General features: G+C 49.0%; 1 protein-coding gene across 1 annotated transcript in view; it reads right to left on the reverse strand.

The window, feature by feature from the left end:
* Positions 1 to 19,800, reverse strand: part of PDSS2 (decaprenyl diphosphate synthase subunit 2) — a 93,134-nt gene that overhangs the window by 66,456 nt on the left and 6,878 nt on the right. The window contains exon 3 of the mRNA XM_038760897.1: positions 17,087 to 17,474. Within this exon, the coding sequence (XP_038616825.1) occupies positions 17,087 to 17,474 (388 nt within the window). The remainder of the gene's footprint in view (positions 1 to 17,086; positions 17,475 to 19,800) is intronic.

Genomic DNA, 19,800 nt, shown 5'->3' on the forward strand with positions numbered 1-19,800 from the left:
AGAATTATGAAGCCATTCACTTCAATTAGCAAGTAGTTAGGTGACCCTACTGAACTCCAAGAAAGTAGCTTCTTGGTGTCACTCCAGTTTCTCTGGTTCATAGCCTCACTTCTGGTCCTAATAATAACAACTGAGGTACTTGTTAAGCACTTGCCATGTGCCAGACACTAAACTATGCTCTCGGGCAAGATACAAGCAACTTAAGCAGATCAGAAACAATTCCTGTCTCACACACACAGGGCTCACAATCTAAGTGGGAGGGAGGAATGGGTATTTAATCTCCATTTTGCAGATGAAGGAACTGAGGTACAAAGAAGTTAAGTAACTTGCCCATGGTCATGCAGCAGGCAAGAGGCAGAGCCACAATTAGAACCCATCAACAAATCTAGGCCCATGCTCTTTCCACTACACCATGATGCTACTTTACAGTACTAGGAAGGCTCAGAAAAATCTGTAAAGAATTGTGCTCTACCATAAAGAAGTTACCACCCTAATACAAGTCAGCAAAAGAACTCCTATTCCCGGAGAACACTTTCTCGGGAGAATGAGCTCCTCGGGTTTTATTAGCAGGAAGAAGAATTGTGTGATAGTGCCTCCCAAAGCACGCACACACACACACACACACACACACACACACACACACACACACACCCCCCCACACCCCCCCCCCCCCCAACAGTCCAGAGGAGCCTTGGAGGCCTGGAACAATCATCCTTTCCAGCAGGGAACTCTGGGAATATCTGGGAGGGAATTTATTTCCCGGGGTTCCCTCCCAGCAGACAGTAGCCATGTGTACTTAATTTACATGAAAAATAAAGTTGCTCTTCAAAGATTGATTTGGTCATCGCTGTGCTATAAACAGAATACAAAGCCGCCAATTTGACTCTGTCCCTCCAGACTTGGATTTTAAACAAAATATGAAGCGTTCAATATTCATAGCTTTGCTACTTAATTAGAGGTGTATGCTCGAGAGTGCACTTTTCACTGAAAATTGTTACAAAAGGAAAAAAAAAAGCCTTCCCTCTCTCCTCTCTCCCAGTACTTACTTCCCTCTGCTGCCTGGATCATTTTTCTAAACAACAAAAACAACAACAACAAAAAACCCCCCAAAACCCAACTGTTCAGTCCTCATCTCCCCACTTCTCAAAATCTCCATTTCCCCTGTCTGAAATATGTCTGTCTCCCCCTCCAGACTGTAAGTTCCTCTTGTTCTACCAACTCTATTGTACTGTACTCTTCCAAGCGCCTACGACAGTGATCCGCACACAGTAAATACTCACTAAATGCCACATATTGGAGAGGGGGGCACTGGTGGGAGGGGTGCCCTGGAGGCCAGGGCTGCAGCAATGAGAGACCCTATGGCCCAAGTCGGCAGCTGCCCACTTTAGGCAGCAACAGTGACCAAGGGAACTGCTAGCCTTCAACCCTGAGGAGATCAGATGGAAATATTTTCATTTCGATTACAGACTTTTCACTCTGGGCTGCTGCCAATTCATTTTCCTCCAGCTTTCAGTTTCCCAAAATGGTCCAGGTGGCCCTTGTCTTTTGAGGTTTCACCTGTGGTAACCCACATCAAAGAAGAGCCCGCAAACACTAGACTTGCTGAATCAAAAGCACAATCACCGCCATGGCTAGTAGCTTCACATAAAGCCTGGATGCGGCCCAAACTCCAAAGGGAAGGAAGTCACACTGGATCAAATTAAGCTCTCTTGGCAGGCGCTACTCAGTAACTGTGATGGAGAGCAGTTCTATAGTCCTTTAGAAAAAAAATTTCCTGCAGAATGATTTGCACAAAGGTAAAAAGCAAGTTTCACAATAGTCACTGGGAGTCTAGGCTCTGGAGGATTGTTACCTCTAGGACCCTTCAACTCTCGGGCCTTCTAGCTGGGCCAGGCCAGGCAGGTACAAGCAGGAATAAGGAAGAATGAGGAGGAAAGTGAAGCTCGACTCGGGGTATGGGGAAGGAAGAGGCATTCCTAGAGCCAGAGACAATCCTGATGAAGGCAAGAGTGCTCTAAAAGAACAGTCTCCGTGGCAAACAGCCTTAGGAGGAGCCGAGAAGGAGAGAGGTTGAGAGAAGTCAGTAGGCGGAAAACTGGGACCCATGCCCAGTTTACAGAGGGGAGGAGGAGGAAAAGAAGGAGTGGGGAGAGGGGAGACGGACCAGCAGGAAGCAAAGGGTGGAGTTTTCACACTGATCTTCTGAGGAGCTCAGTCCTTACGCCCCCTGCTCTCTGCAGGGAGGAGGGTGTGGAAGAAACTCCAAATCACGGGTTTGGTGGAGAGATGGAGTCACAAAGGCATTCGGTTCCTTTTGGCATACCCGACCTCTCTCCTCGCTCTTCCTTCCACCTACTAAGTCACCATGTGTGGGTGTAAGTGGCAGGCACAGCGCCCAGCGCACACGCGGGCATTTGTACCCAGAGAGGGTGAGAGAAGCAGTTTCTCATCTTCCAGATGCAATCAAAGCACCTGTTTACTTGTTTTGTTGTCTGTCTCCCCCTTTTAGACTGTGAGCCCACTGTTGGGTAGGGACCGTCTCTGTATGTTGCCAACTTGTACTTCCCAAGTGCTTAGTACAGTGCTCTGCACAAAGTAAGCGCTCAATAAATTTGATTAAATGAATGAATGAATAAATGAATGAATCAAAAACTCTTCCCTCAAGAAGCACCCAGGTCAGAGCTGCAGCAACTTGGGCTCTTTGGATCCAAAAGGACAGGGCTGCTGCTTACTTTGCTCCAGAAATGCAGTGGCAGCAGTAAAGAACCTCCAGCACTAACCTAGAGTTGCCTTAACAAACAACACCCTCAACCTCACCTTTTTTTTTTTAATGACATCTGTTAAGCTCTTTCTATGTGCCAGGCACTATACTAAGCACTGGGGTAGATACAAGCTAATCATGTTGGACACAATCATTGTCCCACATGGGGCTCACACTATTAATTCTGATTTTACAGGTAAGGTAACTGAGGCATAGAAGTTAAGTGACTTGCCCAAAGTGTCACAGCAGACAAGTAGTGGAGCTGAGACTAGAACCCAGGTCCTTCTGACTTCCAGCCCATGCTCTACCCACTAGGCCACGATGCTTCCTTCCTTTTCCCCCCTTCCTCTCACAGGCTGGCACTACTCCCTCTACTTTTCCTGTCAGCATTCTTGAGGGTGGACAATCAAAGCAGTATTTCCAAAGAATCCCACTCTAAGAATTTCAGACACTCAGACTTCACACTAAAACAGAACACTAGAGTGGAGGTGTGCAGTGCCAGACTGGGTAATCTCAATGGCCCAACCAGTCCAAAAGTCTGTCACAGATAATGGCTCCAAGGATACTTGGAGGAGCAGAGCAATGCTTGCTCTTCTGTGTATCCACCATCATAGTTTGGGACAGACTTTCTAGTTGGCCTATTATTCCCAGTTCTCCTGCTTAACAATCCAGGAGGTTTCAGAGGGAACCCCCCTGCTCTCCTGTAAAAAGAAAAACCCACAGAGATGTGGGGACCTGGCAACCTGGGCCATCCACACACTTCCCTGGGCAGCAATCCACCGGGAGACTCGCCACCTTTCACTTGGCAGCAATCAAGACCCAGCCAGGAAGCAACCCTTCAGTTTTCCTCCCGGCTGCAATGTGGGGACTTGAGGCCCAGTGTCAGTCTGGAGATTATCCGGTAACTCTCCGACGAGGCAGCTAAGAATCACGTGGCGCCACAACTGCTCACGTTGGCTTGCCCCTGCACAAAGGGCTGAAACCAGGCTGGCCGGGCTTTAACATCCAGCTAATCTACCAGAGGATCCCTCTCTCTGACGGGCCTGTTCCCCAGTAGGCTACCCTAAGTCTGTCTCTGGACGTGAGCACCCCCAAACCCATGGGGAGTGAGTCCCTTTAGAATCGGAGTTTTTACAACATGGACAATGGGGAAAGTGCAGATCCTCCCTGCTCAATGCTCCCTCAAGACTACTTCCCAGGGTGGGGAATGCCACTGACTCTGGACTTGGAAGCTGCCCGTGGTGGGGTTAACTACGAACTGGTGCCCAGTAAAGAACATCTCCTACCCAGCCTAAGACCGCACTTAGTTTCACGCAGAGGCTGCCCTGGGCTGGGAGATTCCACAAGACAATCTGTGCAGAGGGACCCGGCTCCTGACACCTGGAAATGGCTGGTTTTCCGGTACCTCTCCACCCACCCAGCATGACAGTCGAGGTGTCGGATCGCAGGGGCACCTGTGGCCTCCAGCCCCATCCCAGTTCCCCTTTGCATTGCTAGACAAAGCCCATGGCACCTGACCGCCTAGAAACCCTGGCAGATTTCCGAGTGCACTTCCTCCGGAGAAACTGGGTGATAAGAGGGGTGGGCAGGGGAGGTTCCTCAGGAACTTTTGGAGTGAGTCTAAGATCTCTGCCTGCTGGCACTCCACAGTGGCTTCCGGAAGAAGGCTGGGCATGTCCAGTCCCTGGCAGCCACCTGGATTCAAACACATCAGAAATGTGCCCAGTGAAATCTCCGACCCAAGGGCCCTGCAGGAGCCCATAGGGATAAGGGAGGCCAGATGGCTGGCTGGCTCAGTCAAGTGAACGAATGCTGTAAAAGATCTAGGTCTTTCCTACTTATTAAATGGTGCCAAAACTTTTCTGGGGGACTGGAAGAAGGTAGAGGAAAGAAGCCAAACCACTCCAAACGCACAATCCATCAAGTAGAGGGGGAATCAATTCTTTCTCGCAGAATGGGGAGATAGATTGCTTCCTGGTCCCTTTGGTGGTCCTGTTTCCCACTGCGCCCCAGGCCCGGCTTAGCCAAGTCCCAGCCTGTGGTGTGACCTTGGGAAAGTCACTTGAGTTTTTAACACTTTGCTTTTTAACATCTGAGAAGCATTATGACCAAGTGGAAAGACCCCAAGCCTGGGAGTCAGAGGACTGGGCTCTAATTCCAGCTCCACCATCTATCTGCCTGCTGTGAGTCCTTGGAGAAGTCACTTAATTTCTCAATGCCTCCGTTGTCTCATCTGCAAAATGAAGATCCAATACCTAGCCTCCCTCTTATTTGGACTGTGAGCCCCAGGTGGAAGAGGGACTGTGTCCCACCTGACTGTATGTAACCCAGCACTTTAGAACAATGCTCCACATACAGTAAGCACTTACCAAATACCATAAAAAAACTCTGTGCCTCCGTTTCCTCATCTGTAAAAAGGGGATTAAATATCTGTTCTCCCTCCTAATTAAACTGTGAACCCCATGTGAGACAGGAGGGAATGTGTCCAATCTGATTAACCTGTATCTACCCAGTGCTCTAGAACAGTGCTTGACCTAGAGTAAGCACTTAAATACCATCATTATTATTATTACTAGTACTAATAAAACCTTGTGCTGCATTCTCCTCTTGAGCTCACCCTCAGGGTCATTTGAAAAGCCTTCACTTGGGAGCCAACATGGGATGGGATAGGAACGGCAAGTCCTAGCTGATTCTCTTGGGTGACCCCAGTGCTCAGCACATGGCAAGAGCCGAAGTCCAAGGGTTCCCTGTTAAGGCCAACTCCATTCTCTACAGACAGCTGCTTCACCCCTGACCTCGAATTTGTCCCCCCACTCACAGCAGTTCGGGTCTCCTACTGGAAAGTCGAGTCTCCATCCACCATCCTGCCGTGATACCGCTCAACCCTCCCACCGGATAGGAAGCTGGCTCAGGACCGAACATGATAGCTTTTTCATTATTTCAGCTGATGCGCGGGCCCATCCCAGGGCCAGAGTCTCCAATGTCTTCTGGGCCAGGACCTCTACTGACGTCCCCCGCTCCGGCCACTTCGGGATGGTCAGATCCACAGGCCGAAGGCTCACGAGGAGTGGCCCCCGACCCTCTCAACCGGGAGTCGCCCACTGTCCAAGCCCACAAGCCACCACTCATGAGGTGAGAAAAGACTCTAGGAAGGGCACTGATTCATTCATTCATTCAATCATATTTATTGAGCGCTTACTGTGTGCACAGCACTGAACTAAGCGCTTGGGAAGTACAAGTTGGCAACACATAGAGACGGTCCCTACCCAACAGCAGGCTCATGCTTTCCTCTGGAATGTAAGTTCCTTGGGGAACAGGGATGTACCTACCAAGTCTGGGACACTCTTCTCCCCCAATTGATTAGTACAGTGCCCTGCCCACAGAAAGCATTCGATAGATATCACTGACTGATAAATACAATTGATTCTGCACCAATAAAGGCTCTGTTTAGAGTTCTTCCTCTCGGCTAGCCCCTGTTCCTGCCTCTCTCTCCAATTGCTAGGGACAAAAAGCTGTCCAGAATGAATGACTAAATCCAACCTCCTGGCCAAAAATCATCCCATCAGACTATGGAATGACTGTATCCACCTACCTGAGCTTCTTTTTGACCGCCCGAGAGATTGAACACTCTGAAGGCAAGATGATCCTCCCCGCCAGAAAAATTTATGAAGGCCAACATTCATTCAACTAATGGGGAAGAAGTCAAGACTACAGAGCATGTGGACAGTCACTGCCCACCACCCTGCCCTCCCCGCAGCCTCCCGCCTCCCCGCCCTTTGAACAGCAGCAGATGCTGGAACAAGGCGCACTCACTTGGGCCACCTGCCTCGGTTGGCAGAGCTGCGGCCAGCAGGTCACTGCTAGCCTGTGCCGCAGGAACCCTCAGTTGTGGACAGGGTGGCACATCCCCTTGGCGAGGAGCCCTGCCTCAGCACTCTGACACACTGACAGGTGTCTACTTTTGACAGCGAGTCCCATGGTGGAGCAGAACACACAAACTGGCAGGGATGATGCAGGAAAATGACCACGGGAGCAATAAAGTGATTCATTAGAATTTCATCAGAGACCCTCAGGGCTAAACCAATCACCTGGTGGCAGAAAGCGAATCTAATTTCCCCTTGCAAGTATTCTCTGGAGGTAGGATCTACATAGCACAGAAACGATATAACTTTAGAAGGCATTCTTAAAGTATCCCATCTACCTTACGCATCAGGCAAAAACTCCTCACTCTCGGCTTCAAGGCTGTCCATCACCTCGCCCCTCCTACCTCACCTCCCTTCTTTCCTTCTACAGCCCAGCCCGCACCCTCCGCTCTTCTGCCGTTAACCTCCTCACTGTGCCTCGTTCTCACCTGTCCCGCCGTTGATCCCTGGCCCACGTCCTCCCCCGGCCTGGAATGCCCTCCCTCCGCACATCTGCCAAGCTAGCTCTCTTCCTCTCTTCAAAGCCCTACTGAGAGCTCACCTCCTCCAGGAGGCCTTCCCAGACTGAGCCCCCTCCTTCCTCTCCCCCTCCCCATCACCCTCGCCCTACCTCCTTCCCCTCCCCACAGCACTTGTATATATGTTTGTACTGATTTATTACTCTATTTTACTTGTACATATTTACTATATTTATTTTATTGTGTTAATATGTTTTGTTTCGTTGTCTGTCTCCCCCTTCTAGACTGTAAGCCCGCTGTTGGGTAGGGACCATCTCTATATGTTGCCAACTTGTACTTCCCAAGCGCTTAGTACAGTGCTCTGCACACAGTAAGCGCTCAATAAATACGATTGAATGAATGAACATCTTGTCTCAGGTGACAATCTACCGGTAAATCCTGGGTGTGTTGTGTACGGCTTCTTGAAAGTGGACCTGATTCTCTTGATTCTTCCAGAAGCGCTGAGCTATACAGCCAATACGGTCTTATAATCCTGGGAAGTTCATTCATTCAATCGAATTTATTTAGCACTTACTGTGTGCAGAGCACTGTACTAAGCACTTGAGAAGTACAAGTCGGCAACATATAGAGACGGTCCCACCCCACAACAGTCTCACAGTCTAGAAGGGGGAGACGGACAACAAAACAAAACAGGCTACAGTGCCGAGTTCTAAAAGGGGGAACCCACTGATAACTTTACCCAGAGAATCCAGAATGGAAGGTTTTATTCAACAAAATCAGATTTAAGGCCATCCGGATCGGTCTGTTCTAAAAACAAGACAGCTGAAATCCTGACCCCAATTTCACTTCATGACCCCATCTTTTAATTTGACTCATGACAGAGTAAATTCCACATATTCACCTGGGGGGACAGTTAGGGGAGGAAACATTCAGGATTTTGGCTCGCGATTTCACTCTTCCCGTCTCCCAGACGTATTCCACAGCCTGGATTACATGTGGGCCAAATATGACCTAAATGTGTAACATCTTCACTTGCCAATTCAACTCTCTGCATGGAGATCAGAGGAAACAAACAACCGCTGGTTTCCATTCTCCTCCCCCAGCTCCCCAGAGAAATAAAAGCCATAAAGTTTAGCAACTTTTGGAGCAGTTAACGAGCAACCGGCCAGCTCTTCCCTGAGCCCGGAAGGCCCCAGAACGGCACGAGGTGAACGGTTGTTCAGCCGAGTGGGCAGACGGCTCTGAGGAGAGGTTTCCTCTCCCCCGGCATGGACGCGTGGCTGGCCACATCTCCCTCTCCCCTACCCAGCTTGGGACCAGACTCCTGCTAGACCGGTGTCACGCACAGTGCTACTGGAAAAGGCTGGCTTTGCGGGAGTGGGTTACAGCTACCAACAGAAATCCTTGAATTTGCTGGTCTGTGAAGGCAGAGAATGGAGCCCTCCTTGAGGAAGCAAGGTGGACCATGGAAACGCTCCTCTCCGAAAGGAGGGCTTCACCGCCACCGCACTCTTTGGTCCCTGAGCACACTGCAGGTGGTGGAAGGGGGGACCTGGTGAAGTCTGATAAAAAATGAAATCCAGACTCGTAACATGCAAAGATAAAAATATTCAAAAATTGGGGAACCAATGGGCTCATCTGAAGACTGTTTAGTATTTGGCTTCCAAAAACAGGATGGGAACTCTGAACTCAGCCCCGAGGCAGTTCCCAAGTAGCTTGCCTGCTACAATAAAAAAATAATAATGATGATACTAATGATAAGTTTCCAGTATTCTTATGTAGTAAGCACTGCAGTAGATACAACATCCCTAGTCCCACAGAGGACTCACAATCTAAGGGAGGGAGGGGAGCTATCTTCATCCCATTTTAAAGATGAGGGAACTGAGGACCAGAGAGGTAAAGGAACATACACACATCACACAGCAGGCCAGGGACAGAGTTGAGATGAGAACCCAGGGCTCTTGCCTCCCAGTCAGGCCAAGCTGCTATGACTGCCCAGTAACCCATGCTAAGTGAAACAAGGGTCTCAACCCAACACCTCAGGCCATGTACCGAAGCCAAAGAATAATAATTATGATGATGATGGCATTTATTAAGCACTTACTATGTGCAAAGCACTGTTCTAAGCGCTGGGGAGGTTACAAGGTGATCAGGTTTTCCCTCGTGGGGCTCACAGTCTTCATCCCCATTTTACAGATGAGGTAACTGAGGCACAGAGAAGTTAAGTGACTTGCCCAAAGTCACACAGCTGACAATTGGCGGAGCCGGGATTTGAACCCATGACCTCTGACTAGAAAGCCCGGGCTCTTTCCACTGAGCCAAGTGCAGGTGATACCCTCACTGTGAGGGTCAGGCAGGGGTCCATCCATGTGCCAACCGGAGGGGCTTCCATCCCTGCCAGGCCGGCGGGCCGGGCTGAAGCGGGAAGGCTTTCACCACTGTCTGGACAATCTGGCAACTTTCCACCCTTCAATGGCTGAGGGGAAGTTGGAGGGGAAACAATAGTTTTTGATTATGCACAGGTCACTCCCCAGCCAAAGACCCTTCCAGGCCGGGCCTGCCAGTGCAGAGAGGCCAGTGGTAGCCTCAAATGAAGGGACTATTTGAAAAGAACAGCCATCACTAGAGGAGGGCGGCTAAGCTGATGAAACCCACCTATGTTCCCAAATGAGGGGGTGGGTGGCTGAGAAGATGCGGAGGCACCAAGCTGAGGCCCCCCCATAAAACAATTCTGTTATATCGGGCTCTCCCAAGTGCTTAGTACAATGCTTTGCACACTGTAAACACTCAATACGATTGATTGAAGAAGGGTTGGAAGGGCCCCCGAGAGTTAAATTCCCCGAACCCCTGGGTATGGGACTGGCCGGACCTATGAACCCCGGCCACCTGTCTGCTGTGGCCGTGGGGCCCCTGAAAGGGACCGCTCCCTGGGTCACCTGGGAGCACACGCTGGGCCAGAACTGCCAGATTTTACAACTTGGGTTGCTACGACAAACACAGCCCAGTTATTAGATGCGCTCATTTCCCACTTTCCAACGGACAAATCTGCTGGATGTATTTTATGAAGCTGCTGCAGAGGGATGAAAGCGGAAAAACCTACCCGAGAAACAGCTATTTCATCATCTCTCCTTGGCCCCGGAACCAAGGAAGAGAGGTGGCTGCTGATTGCCTTTCCCAGGAGGCGGCCCTCTCAGGGAGTCTGTCTGTTATTGTTATATTGTGTTCATTCACTCAAACATTTATTCAGCACAGTGTATACAGAGAGAGCACTGTACTATGCACTTGGGAGAGTACAACATAACAATAAATAGACACGTTCCCTGCCCACAACGAACTTAGAGTCTACAGGGGGAGACAGACGTTAATATAAATGAATAAATCACAGATATGTACGTAGGAACGAGGCCCTGGGAAGCACAAGGAATGGCCAAAACATGAAGACACAGTCACGACCAAAGTCAAAGCCACAAAAATCACTCCATCAATCAACAGTATTTCCTGAGTGCCTATACCTTATGGGACACTGAACTGAAAGCTTGGGAGAGCACCCGACCCCTGCCCTCAAGGAGCTTCTAGTCTTGAAGCACCCAGATCTGACAGCATCATCACACAAGTCTCCAAGCAAGGAGGTGCCCACCGCTGAGATGTTCCCCGGGTTTTTCTTCAACATTTGACACACCAAAAGACTGCAAACTGCCACCCCAATCCCTAGCTCTAGAAAGGAAGGTAAGGGAGCTGACCAGTGTGTGGGTGGAAAGACACGTAGAAACAATATAGCACACATGACTGTCAAATGTTGGCAGCCCATCCTAAACTGTTTTATTTGTTAAAAAAAAGTTTCAAAAAACATGGGCATTGACATCTGAAAGAGGGTAGTTTTCCCGAAGCATCCCATGCTTTCATGGGAATTAAGGGAAGAGTCCCCTGGCATAGTTTCTGCTTATCAATCAACTGTATTTATTGAGCGCTTACTCTGTGTAAAGTTGCCAGGTACGTTCCCTGCCCACAAAGAGCTTACAGTCTAGAGGGAATGCCTGTTGTGATCCTTGTGTTTCACCCTCACACGTAGTTCATTACGTGACTCCTTTTGTTTTCTGGTGCTTTGCTGCAGGAAGTGAAAACAGATAAAAACATTTCACAAGTTCCTGCAATATTACTGCTCTAAAATAAACTCAAGGAAATTACTTCAGAGAATGGAGAGGGCTTGGCTGGGTGCCTTGGTATAGCTGCTGAAAAACTGAGGAAGAATCAGCTTTTAGCCTCTGCCCACCTGCCCTAGCAGTAGAGATCCAGAACCAAGAGTCACCTTACCGCCCCGCACCCCACAACTGGGGGGTGGAGCGTTGGGGTGGGGGGGTGGGGGAGGAAGGGACTACAAGGGAGAGGAGGGGGAAGGAGGGAAAGAAGGGAAACATCGACAAACAGGAAACGAGCCTCACCGGCCATGGGGGATTCCAGCAATGGCAAATCCCAGAGGGCTCCCTCTCACCCCGGCTCCTGGTACTCTACAGAACTGTGCCCCAGACAAGCCCCCCAGTACCCTAATCCTACAGGAGCAGTCCCTACCTTGGGGCATGCTCGAGTTGCAAGATCTCATTCGGTTACCAGATGTGATGAGAAATTTTCTCCTAAATCAGTGCCCCACCACCCACGGAGCCCTATCAAAGGGAAACGCAGCATATCACCCCAACCCAGATTTGGACAGGCAGACTGTTCCTGGAACACAGTTGGTGGATGGCTTCCATCGAGGTTTATCCATCCAAATCACAAACAGATGAATCAGGAGTTGCTTCCTGCACAGGGGATGAATTTGCCAGCAGTATGAAGCAATATTCAGATACAGCTGTTTCTGATAGAAGAGCAAGTTAGGGGTTGACAGAGTCCTCCAGAGGAGGAAGCCACATTCTTGTGGTAGCCATGCACCTGCTGATTGGGATTCAGCCTGAAATTCCTCCCAGCACTGTGCTTTCAACCAGCGGCATCTGGCACGTTGAAGAAACCACCCAATCCCACCTGAAAGGTACCCGCTCCGGGAACGGGGGTCCTGATTCCTCCTGGCAGGCTCTCAGCAGATGTGGGCCAGCAGAAGGAGGGAAGGGGAATCTTAAGCACCTTGTGGACAGGGAACGTGTTTACCAATCTTATGGTAGTGTACCCTCCCAAGCACTTAGCACACTTTTCACTTTGTTCTTTTATGGTATTTGTTAAGCACTTATGTGTCAGGTACTGTTCAAAGCACTGGGGTAGATACAAGCTAATCAGGTTGGATACAGTACCTATCCCACATTGAGCTCATGACCTTAATCTCTACTTTACAGATGGTAGAACTGAGGATCAGGGAAGTGAAGTGACTTGCCCAAAGTCACACAACAGACAAGGGGATGAGGCAAGATTAGACCCAGGTTCTTCTGTTTCCCAGGCCCATGATTTATCCACTAAACTACACTGCTTCTCAATAAATACCACTGACTCAAGCTCTCTGCCCTCCTCCTCTTCCTCCAGGGGCATTCTGCACAGGGTCTGAGGCTCCACCAAGGTGAATAGCAAACGAACCATTCCCTCATTAAGCACCTCAGGAGGAAGTTCTCTCCTACTTCATTCAGTCCACAGTGCCCTGAAGGTCAACTGGACATTCACTCAATTATGTTTATTGAGCACTTACTGTGGACAGACACCACCATCCTGGGGGTACAATCCAGATCGGATGGAGGAGTCAGGCAGAACAGGGAATGGCAGCCCCACCATCCGGGCCTTTGGAACACGCAGAAGGATGGGCCGGCTGGGCTCTGGATCAGCCTACCGCCAAAGACGGGGAGAACCTGAAAATGCTCCTTCCGTGCTTGTTGGGGTCTTTTGTCTGAATTAGCTTCTATTTTACTCTTGTTGTACTCTCCCAGGTTCCTAGTATATTACTATGCACAAAGCACTATGGAAATATTATTCATTGATTGAGTAGGAGCTCGGGACATCTTGCATAAGATAGGCACTCAAACGTCACTGATTCCTTCTAAGTGTCACCTTCACTCCCTGTTAACCTCAAACCTTCCAAAGCTAAATAATGACACCTAGTAACATCTTCCCACCCAAACCGTGTCCTCCCGCCTTTCCCATCACTGTAGAGAATACAACTATCCTCCCTAGCTCTCAAGTCTGTAACCTTAGCATTGTCCTCAACTCATCTCTCATTCAACCCACATATTCAATCTGTCACCAACTCTTATCTATTTTCAACACACTGCTAAAATCTGCCCGTTCCTCTTCATCCCAACTGCTACCATGCTGATCCAAGCACTTATCCTATCCTGCCTTGACTACTGAATCAACCTCTTCACTGATCTCCCTGCCTCCTGTCTCTCTCCACTCCAGTCCATACTGCACTCTGCTGCACGGATAATTTTTTTTTAAAAAAAGTTCAGTCCATATCTTCCCACACCACACCTCAAGAGCCTCCAGTGGTTGTCCATTGACCTCTGGATCAAACAAAAATGCCTTACTATAGATAGCTTTACATCACTCAATCAGTTCATCCCCTCCTACCTCACCTCACTGATCTACAGCAGACCAGCCTGCATACTTCACTCCTCTAGCTCCAGCTTATTCACTCTGCTCCGACCCTTTCCCACACCCTCCTGTAACTCCCTCCCTCCCTTCCTCTTCATTCATGCCAGATCACCCTCTCCCCACCTTCAAAGCACCTTTGGGGATTAGCCCTCTTTTTCCCTGGTTCCCTTTCTATTCTGTATAATCTGTTCACTTGGATCTGTGTCCTTTGGGCATTTCATATTCACCCCATCCTCAACCCCACAGCACTTACACTATAAATTATATATTATAAATATTTACATATATCAATGTCTGCCTCCCACACACAAACTGTAAGCTTCTTGTGGGCAGGAAACCAATCAATGGTATTTATTGAGCACTTACTAGGTGCAGAGCACTGTACTAAACCCTGTTGTACAATGCCACAAAGTTGGAAGCCACTCCCTGCTCACAACAAGCTTACAGCATACAGGGGGAGACAGACATTAATATAATTATTTGTATTTATTGATGTCTGTCTTCTTCCCCCCACCCTCCCAGACTATGAGCTCCTGTGGGACAGGGACTGTCTCTTTCTATTGCTGTACTGTACTTTCCCAAGCACTTAGTACAGTGCTCTGCACACAGTAAGTACTCAATAAGTACAACTGAGTGCATGAATACAGTATATAATTTACAGACATGCACATAAAAGCTGTAGTATTGAGGGTGGGGCAAATATCAAATGCCCAAAGGTCACAGATTCAAGTGCAGGAAACGTGTCTGTCAACCCTGCTGCATTATACTCTCCCAAGAGTTCAGTACAGTGTTCTGCACGCAGTAAGCACTTAATACCACTGACGATAACAGTAAGCCCTTAAATACCATAACAATAATATTACCAAGTACTTACTACGTGTTGGGCAGGGATTGTCTCTCTCGATTCCTGAACTGTACTTTCCAAGAGCTTAATTCAGTGCTCTGCACACAATAGGGGTTCAATAAATTATACTGATGATGATATTTGTTAAGTGCTTACTATGTGCCACGCACTGTTCTAAGCGCTGCGTAGATACAAGGTCATTGGGTTGTCCCATGTGGGGCTCACAGTCTTATTCCCCATTTTACAGATGACGTAACTGAGGCACAGAGAAGTTAAGCAACTTGCCCAAAGTCACACAGCTGACAAGTGGCGGAGCCGGGATTAAAACCCAAGACCTCCGACTCCCGAGCCCGGGCTCTTGCCACCGAGCCACGCTGCTCCTTCTACGACTGAATGGATAAATGTTGGGCCCTGGGGCACAAAAAAAGTTATCAGATCAGAATCCCACAAGGGCTCAAGGACTAGGAGGTGGGCTCAGCGGGAACCATTACCTGCATTTTAAAGCTGAGGAATCTGAGACCAGGGGAGGCTAACGGACTTACCCAGGGTCATAATAATAATAATAAAATAGCGGTAATGGAGAAGCAGCGTGGCTCAGTGGAGAGCTCGGGCTTTGGAGTCAGAGGTTATAGGTTCGAATCCCGGCTCCACCACATGTCTGCTGTGTGACCTTGGGCAAGTCATTTAACTTCTCTGAGCCTCAGTTACCTCATCTGTAAAATGGGGATGAAGACTGTAAGCCCCCCGTGGGACAACCTGATCACTTGTAATCTTCCCCAGTGCTTAGGATAGTGCCTTGCACATAGTAAGCGCTTAATAAACACCATCATTATTATTTGTTAAGCTCTTACTATGTGTCAAGCACGGTGAGCCCACTGTTGGGTGGGGACCGTCTCCATATGTTGCCAACTTGTACTTCCCAAGCGCTTAGTACAGTGCTCTGCACACAGTAAGTGCTCAATAAATACGATTGATTGATCTTGTACTTCCCAAACGCTTAGTCCAGTGCTCTGCACACAGTAAGCGCTCAATGAATACGATTGATGGATTGATCTTGTACTTCCCAAGCGCTTAGTCCAGTGCTCTGCACACGATAAGCGCTCAGTAAATATGATTGATTGATCTTGTACTTCCCAAGCGCTTAGTCCAGTGCTCTGCACACAATAAGCGCTCAATGAATACGATTGATGGATTGATCTTGTACTTCCCAAGCGCTTAGTCCAGGGCTCTGCACATGGTAAGCGCTCAATAAATACGACTGATTGACTGATTGATCTTGTACTTCCCAAGTGCTTAGTCCGGCGCTCTGCACACGGTAAGCGCTCAATAAATATGATTGATTGATTGATTGATCTTGTACTTCCCAAGCGCTTAGTCCAGTGCTCTGCACACGGTAAGCGCTCAATAAATACGATTGATTGACTGATTGATCTTGTACTTCCCAAGCGCTTAGTCCAGTGCTCTGCACACGGTAAGCGCTCAATAAATACGATTGATTGACTGATTGATCTTGTACTTCCCAAGTGCTTAGTCCAGTGCTCTGCACACAGTAAGCGCCCAATAAATATGATTGATTGACTGATCTTGTACTTCCCAAGCGCCTAGTCCAGTGCCCTGCACACAGTAAGTGCTCAATAAATACGACTGACTGATTGATCTTGTACTTCCCAAGTGCTTAGTCCGGTGCTCTGCACACAGTAAGCGCTCAATAAATACGACTGACTGATTGATCTTGTACTTCCCAAGCGCTTAGTCCGGTGCTCTGCACACAGTAAGCGCTCAATGAATACGATTGATTGATTGATCTTGTACTTCCCAAGCGCTTAGTGCAATGCTCTGCACACGGTAAGCGCTCAATACGATCGATTGATCGATCCTGTACTTCCCAAGCGCTTAGTCCAGTGCTCTGCACACAGTAAGCGCTCAGTTAATACGATTGATTGACCTTGTACTTCCCAAGCTCTTAGAACAGTGGTCTGAGCACAGTAAGCGCTCAATACGATCGATTGATTGATCCTGTACTTCCCAAGCGCTTAGTCCGGTGCTCTGCACACAGTAAGAGCTCAATGAATACGACTGATTGATCTTGTACTTCCCAAGCGCTTAGTCCGGCGCTCTGCACACAGTAAGCGCTCAATGAATACGATTGATTGATTGATCTTGTACTTCCCAAGCTCTTAGTACAGTGCTCTACACACAGTAAACTCTCAATACGATCGATTGATTGATCTTGCACTTCCCAAGCGCTTAGTCCGGCGCTCTGCACACGGTAAACGCTCAATGAATACGATTGATTGATTGATCTTGTACTTCCCAAGCTCTTAGTACAGTGCTCTGCACACAGTAAACGCTCAATACGATCGATTGATTGATCTTGCACTTCCCAAGCGCTTAGTCCGGCGCTCTGCACACGGTAAGCGCCCACTAAATACGATTGATCGATTGATTGACACACACAGACAGCGAAGAGGCGAGGGGGAGCGCGTCCCCCCGGGTCCCCGACGTCCGGCGCCTGGCCGGGGTGTCCCCGGTGTCCCACCTGGCCGTGCCGAGCAGCGGGTGCCGGGTCCCCACCAGCTTGCGCACCTGCAGGGCCAGGTTGCCGAGCTCGTCGCTCAGCAGGCAGCGGAGGCTGATGAAGGAGGTGGGGTAGCCCACGAGCTTCTCCGCGTCCGACACCACCTGGCTCCAGGGCGCGGGGGCCCCCGAGGCCAGGCCGCGCCGGGGAGGGCCGGGGGGGAGCCCGGACGCCGGCGGCGGGGGTGGCCGCGGCCGGCTCGGGGGGGCGGCGGGCCCGGGGGGCGGGCGGCCGCGGCCCGGGGCCCGGGCGGGGAGGAGGCCGAGGCCGAGCCCGCCGGGCCCGGACGAGCCCTGCGGGAACCGTCCTCCCCCCGCCGCCCGCGCCGCCCTCAGCCCCGCCATCTTGCCTGACGGAAAATCCGGCCCCCGGAAAGCAGCAAGCGGGGGGCGGGCGCTCACTCAGTCACTCCCTCCCTCTGTTAGTCGTACTTATCGAGGCGCTTACTACTACTACTACTACTATCGATCAATCAATCGTATTTATTGAGCGCCTCCTGTGTGCAGAGCACTGGACTAAGCGCTTGGGAAGGACAAGTTGGCAACCTATAGAGACGGCCCCTACCCAACAGCGGGCTCACAGTCTAGAAGGGGGAGACAGAGAACGGAACCAAACACACTAACGAAATGAAATCAATAAGTAAAATAAATAAACAGATGGAGTAATATACATATATACAGGTGCTGTGGGGAAAGGCCTCTACCCATCATCGATCGTATTTATTGAGCGCCTCCTGCGTGCGGAGCACTGGACTAAGCGCTTGGGAAGTCCAAGTTGGCAACCTATAGAGACGGCCCCTACCCAACAGCGGGCTCACAGTCTAGAAGGGGGAGACAGAGAACGGAACCAAACACACTAACGAAATAAAATCAATAAGTAAAATAAATAAACAGATGGAGTAATATACATATATACAGGTGCTGTGGGGAAAGGCCTCTACCCATCATCGATCGTATTTATTGAGCGCCTACTGCGTGCGGAGCACTGGACTAAGCGCTTGGGAAGTCCAAGTTGGCAACCTATAGAGACGGCCCCTACCCAACAGCGGGCTCACAGTCTAGAAGGGGGAGACAGAGAACGGAACCAAACACACTAACGAAATAAAATCAATAAGTAAAATAAATAAACAGATGGAGTAATATACATATATACAGGTGCTGTGGGGAAAGGCCTCTACCCATCATCGATCGTATTTATTGAGCGCCTACTGCGTGCGGAGCACTGGACTAAGCGCTTGGGAAGTCCAAGTCGGCAACCTATAGAGACGGCCCCTACCCAACAGCGGGCTCACAGTCTAGAAGGGGGAGACAGAGAACGGAACCAAACACACTAACGAAATAAAATCAATAAGTAAAATAAATAAACAGATGGAGTAATATACATATATTCAGGTGCTGTGGGGAAAGGCCTCTACCCATCATCGATCGTTTATTGAGCGCTTACTGTGTGCGGAGAACTGGACTAAGCGCTTGGGAAGGACAAGTCGGCAACCTATAGAGACGGCCCCTACCCAACAGCGGGCTCACAGTGTAGAAGGGGGAGACAGACAACGGAACCAGACATACTAACAAAATAAAATCAATGGAATAGATAGGTACAAGTAAAATAAACAGATGGAGTAATAAATATGTACAAACATATATACATATATACAGGTGCTGTGGGGAAAGGCCTCTACCCATCATCGATCGTATTTATTGAGCGCTTACTGTGTGCGGAGAACTGGACTAAGCGCTTGGGAAGGACAAGTCGGCAACCTATAGAGACGGCCCCTACCCAACAGCGGGCTCACAGTCTAGAAGGGGGAGACAGACAACGGAACCAGACATACTAACAAAATAAAATCAATGGAATAGATAGGTACAAGTAAAATAAACAGATGGAGTAATAAGTATGTACAAACATATATACATATATACAGGTGCTGTGGGGAAAGGCCTCTACCCATCATTGATCGTATTTATTGAGCGCTTACTGTGCGCAGAGCACTGGACTAAGCGCTTGGGAAGGACAAGTCGGCAACATATAGAGACGGCCCCTACCCAACAGCGAGCTCACAGTCTAGAAGGGGGAGACAGAGAACAGAACCAAACATACTAACAAAATAAAATCAATGGAATAGATAGGTACAAGTAAAATAAATAAATAAACAAATAGAGTAATAAATGTGTACAAACATATATACAGGTATTACTACTACTAATGATGGCATTTCATAAAGCGCTTACTATGTGCAAAGCACTGTTCCACGCACTGTAGAGGTTACAAAATGATCAGGTTGTCCCACAAGGGGGGCCTCACAGTCTTTCCCATTTTACAGATGAGGTCACTGAGGCCCAGAGAATAATAATGATAATAATAATGATGGTATTTGTTAATAATAATAATAATAATGGCATTTGTTAAGCGCTTACTATGTGCAAAGCACTGTTCCAAGCGCTGTGGAGGCTACAAAATGATCGGGTTGTCCCACAGGGGGGCCTCACAGTCTTCTCCCCCATTTTACAGATGAGGTCCTGAGGCCCAGAGAATAATGATAATAATGATGATGATGGTATTTGCTAAGTGCTTACTCTGTGCAAAGCACTGTTCCAAGCGCTGTGGAGGCTACAAAATGATCGGGTTGTCCCACAGGGGGGCCTCACAGTCTTCTCCCCCATTTTACAGAGGAGGTC

Source organism: Tachyglossus aculeatus, chromosome 19 (assembly GCF_015852505.1).
Source record: "Tachyglossus aculeatus isolate mTacAcu1 chromosome 19, mTacAcu1.pri, whole genome shotgun sequence".
NCBI lineage: Eukaryota > Metazoa > Chordata > Mammalia > Monotremata > Tachyglossidae > Tachyglossus > Tachyglossus aculeatus.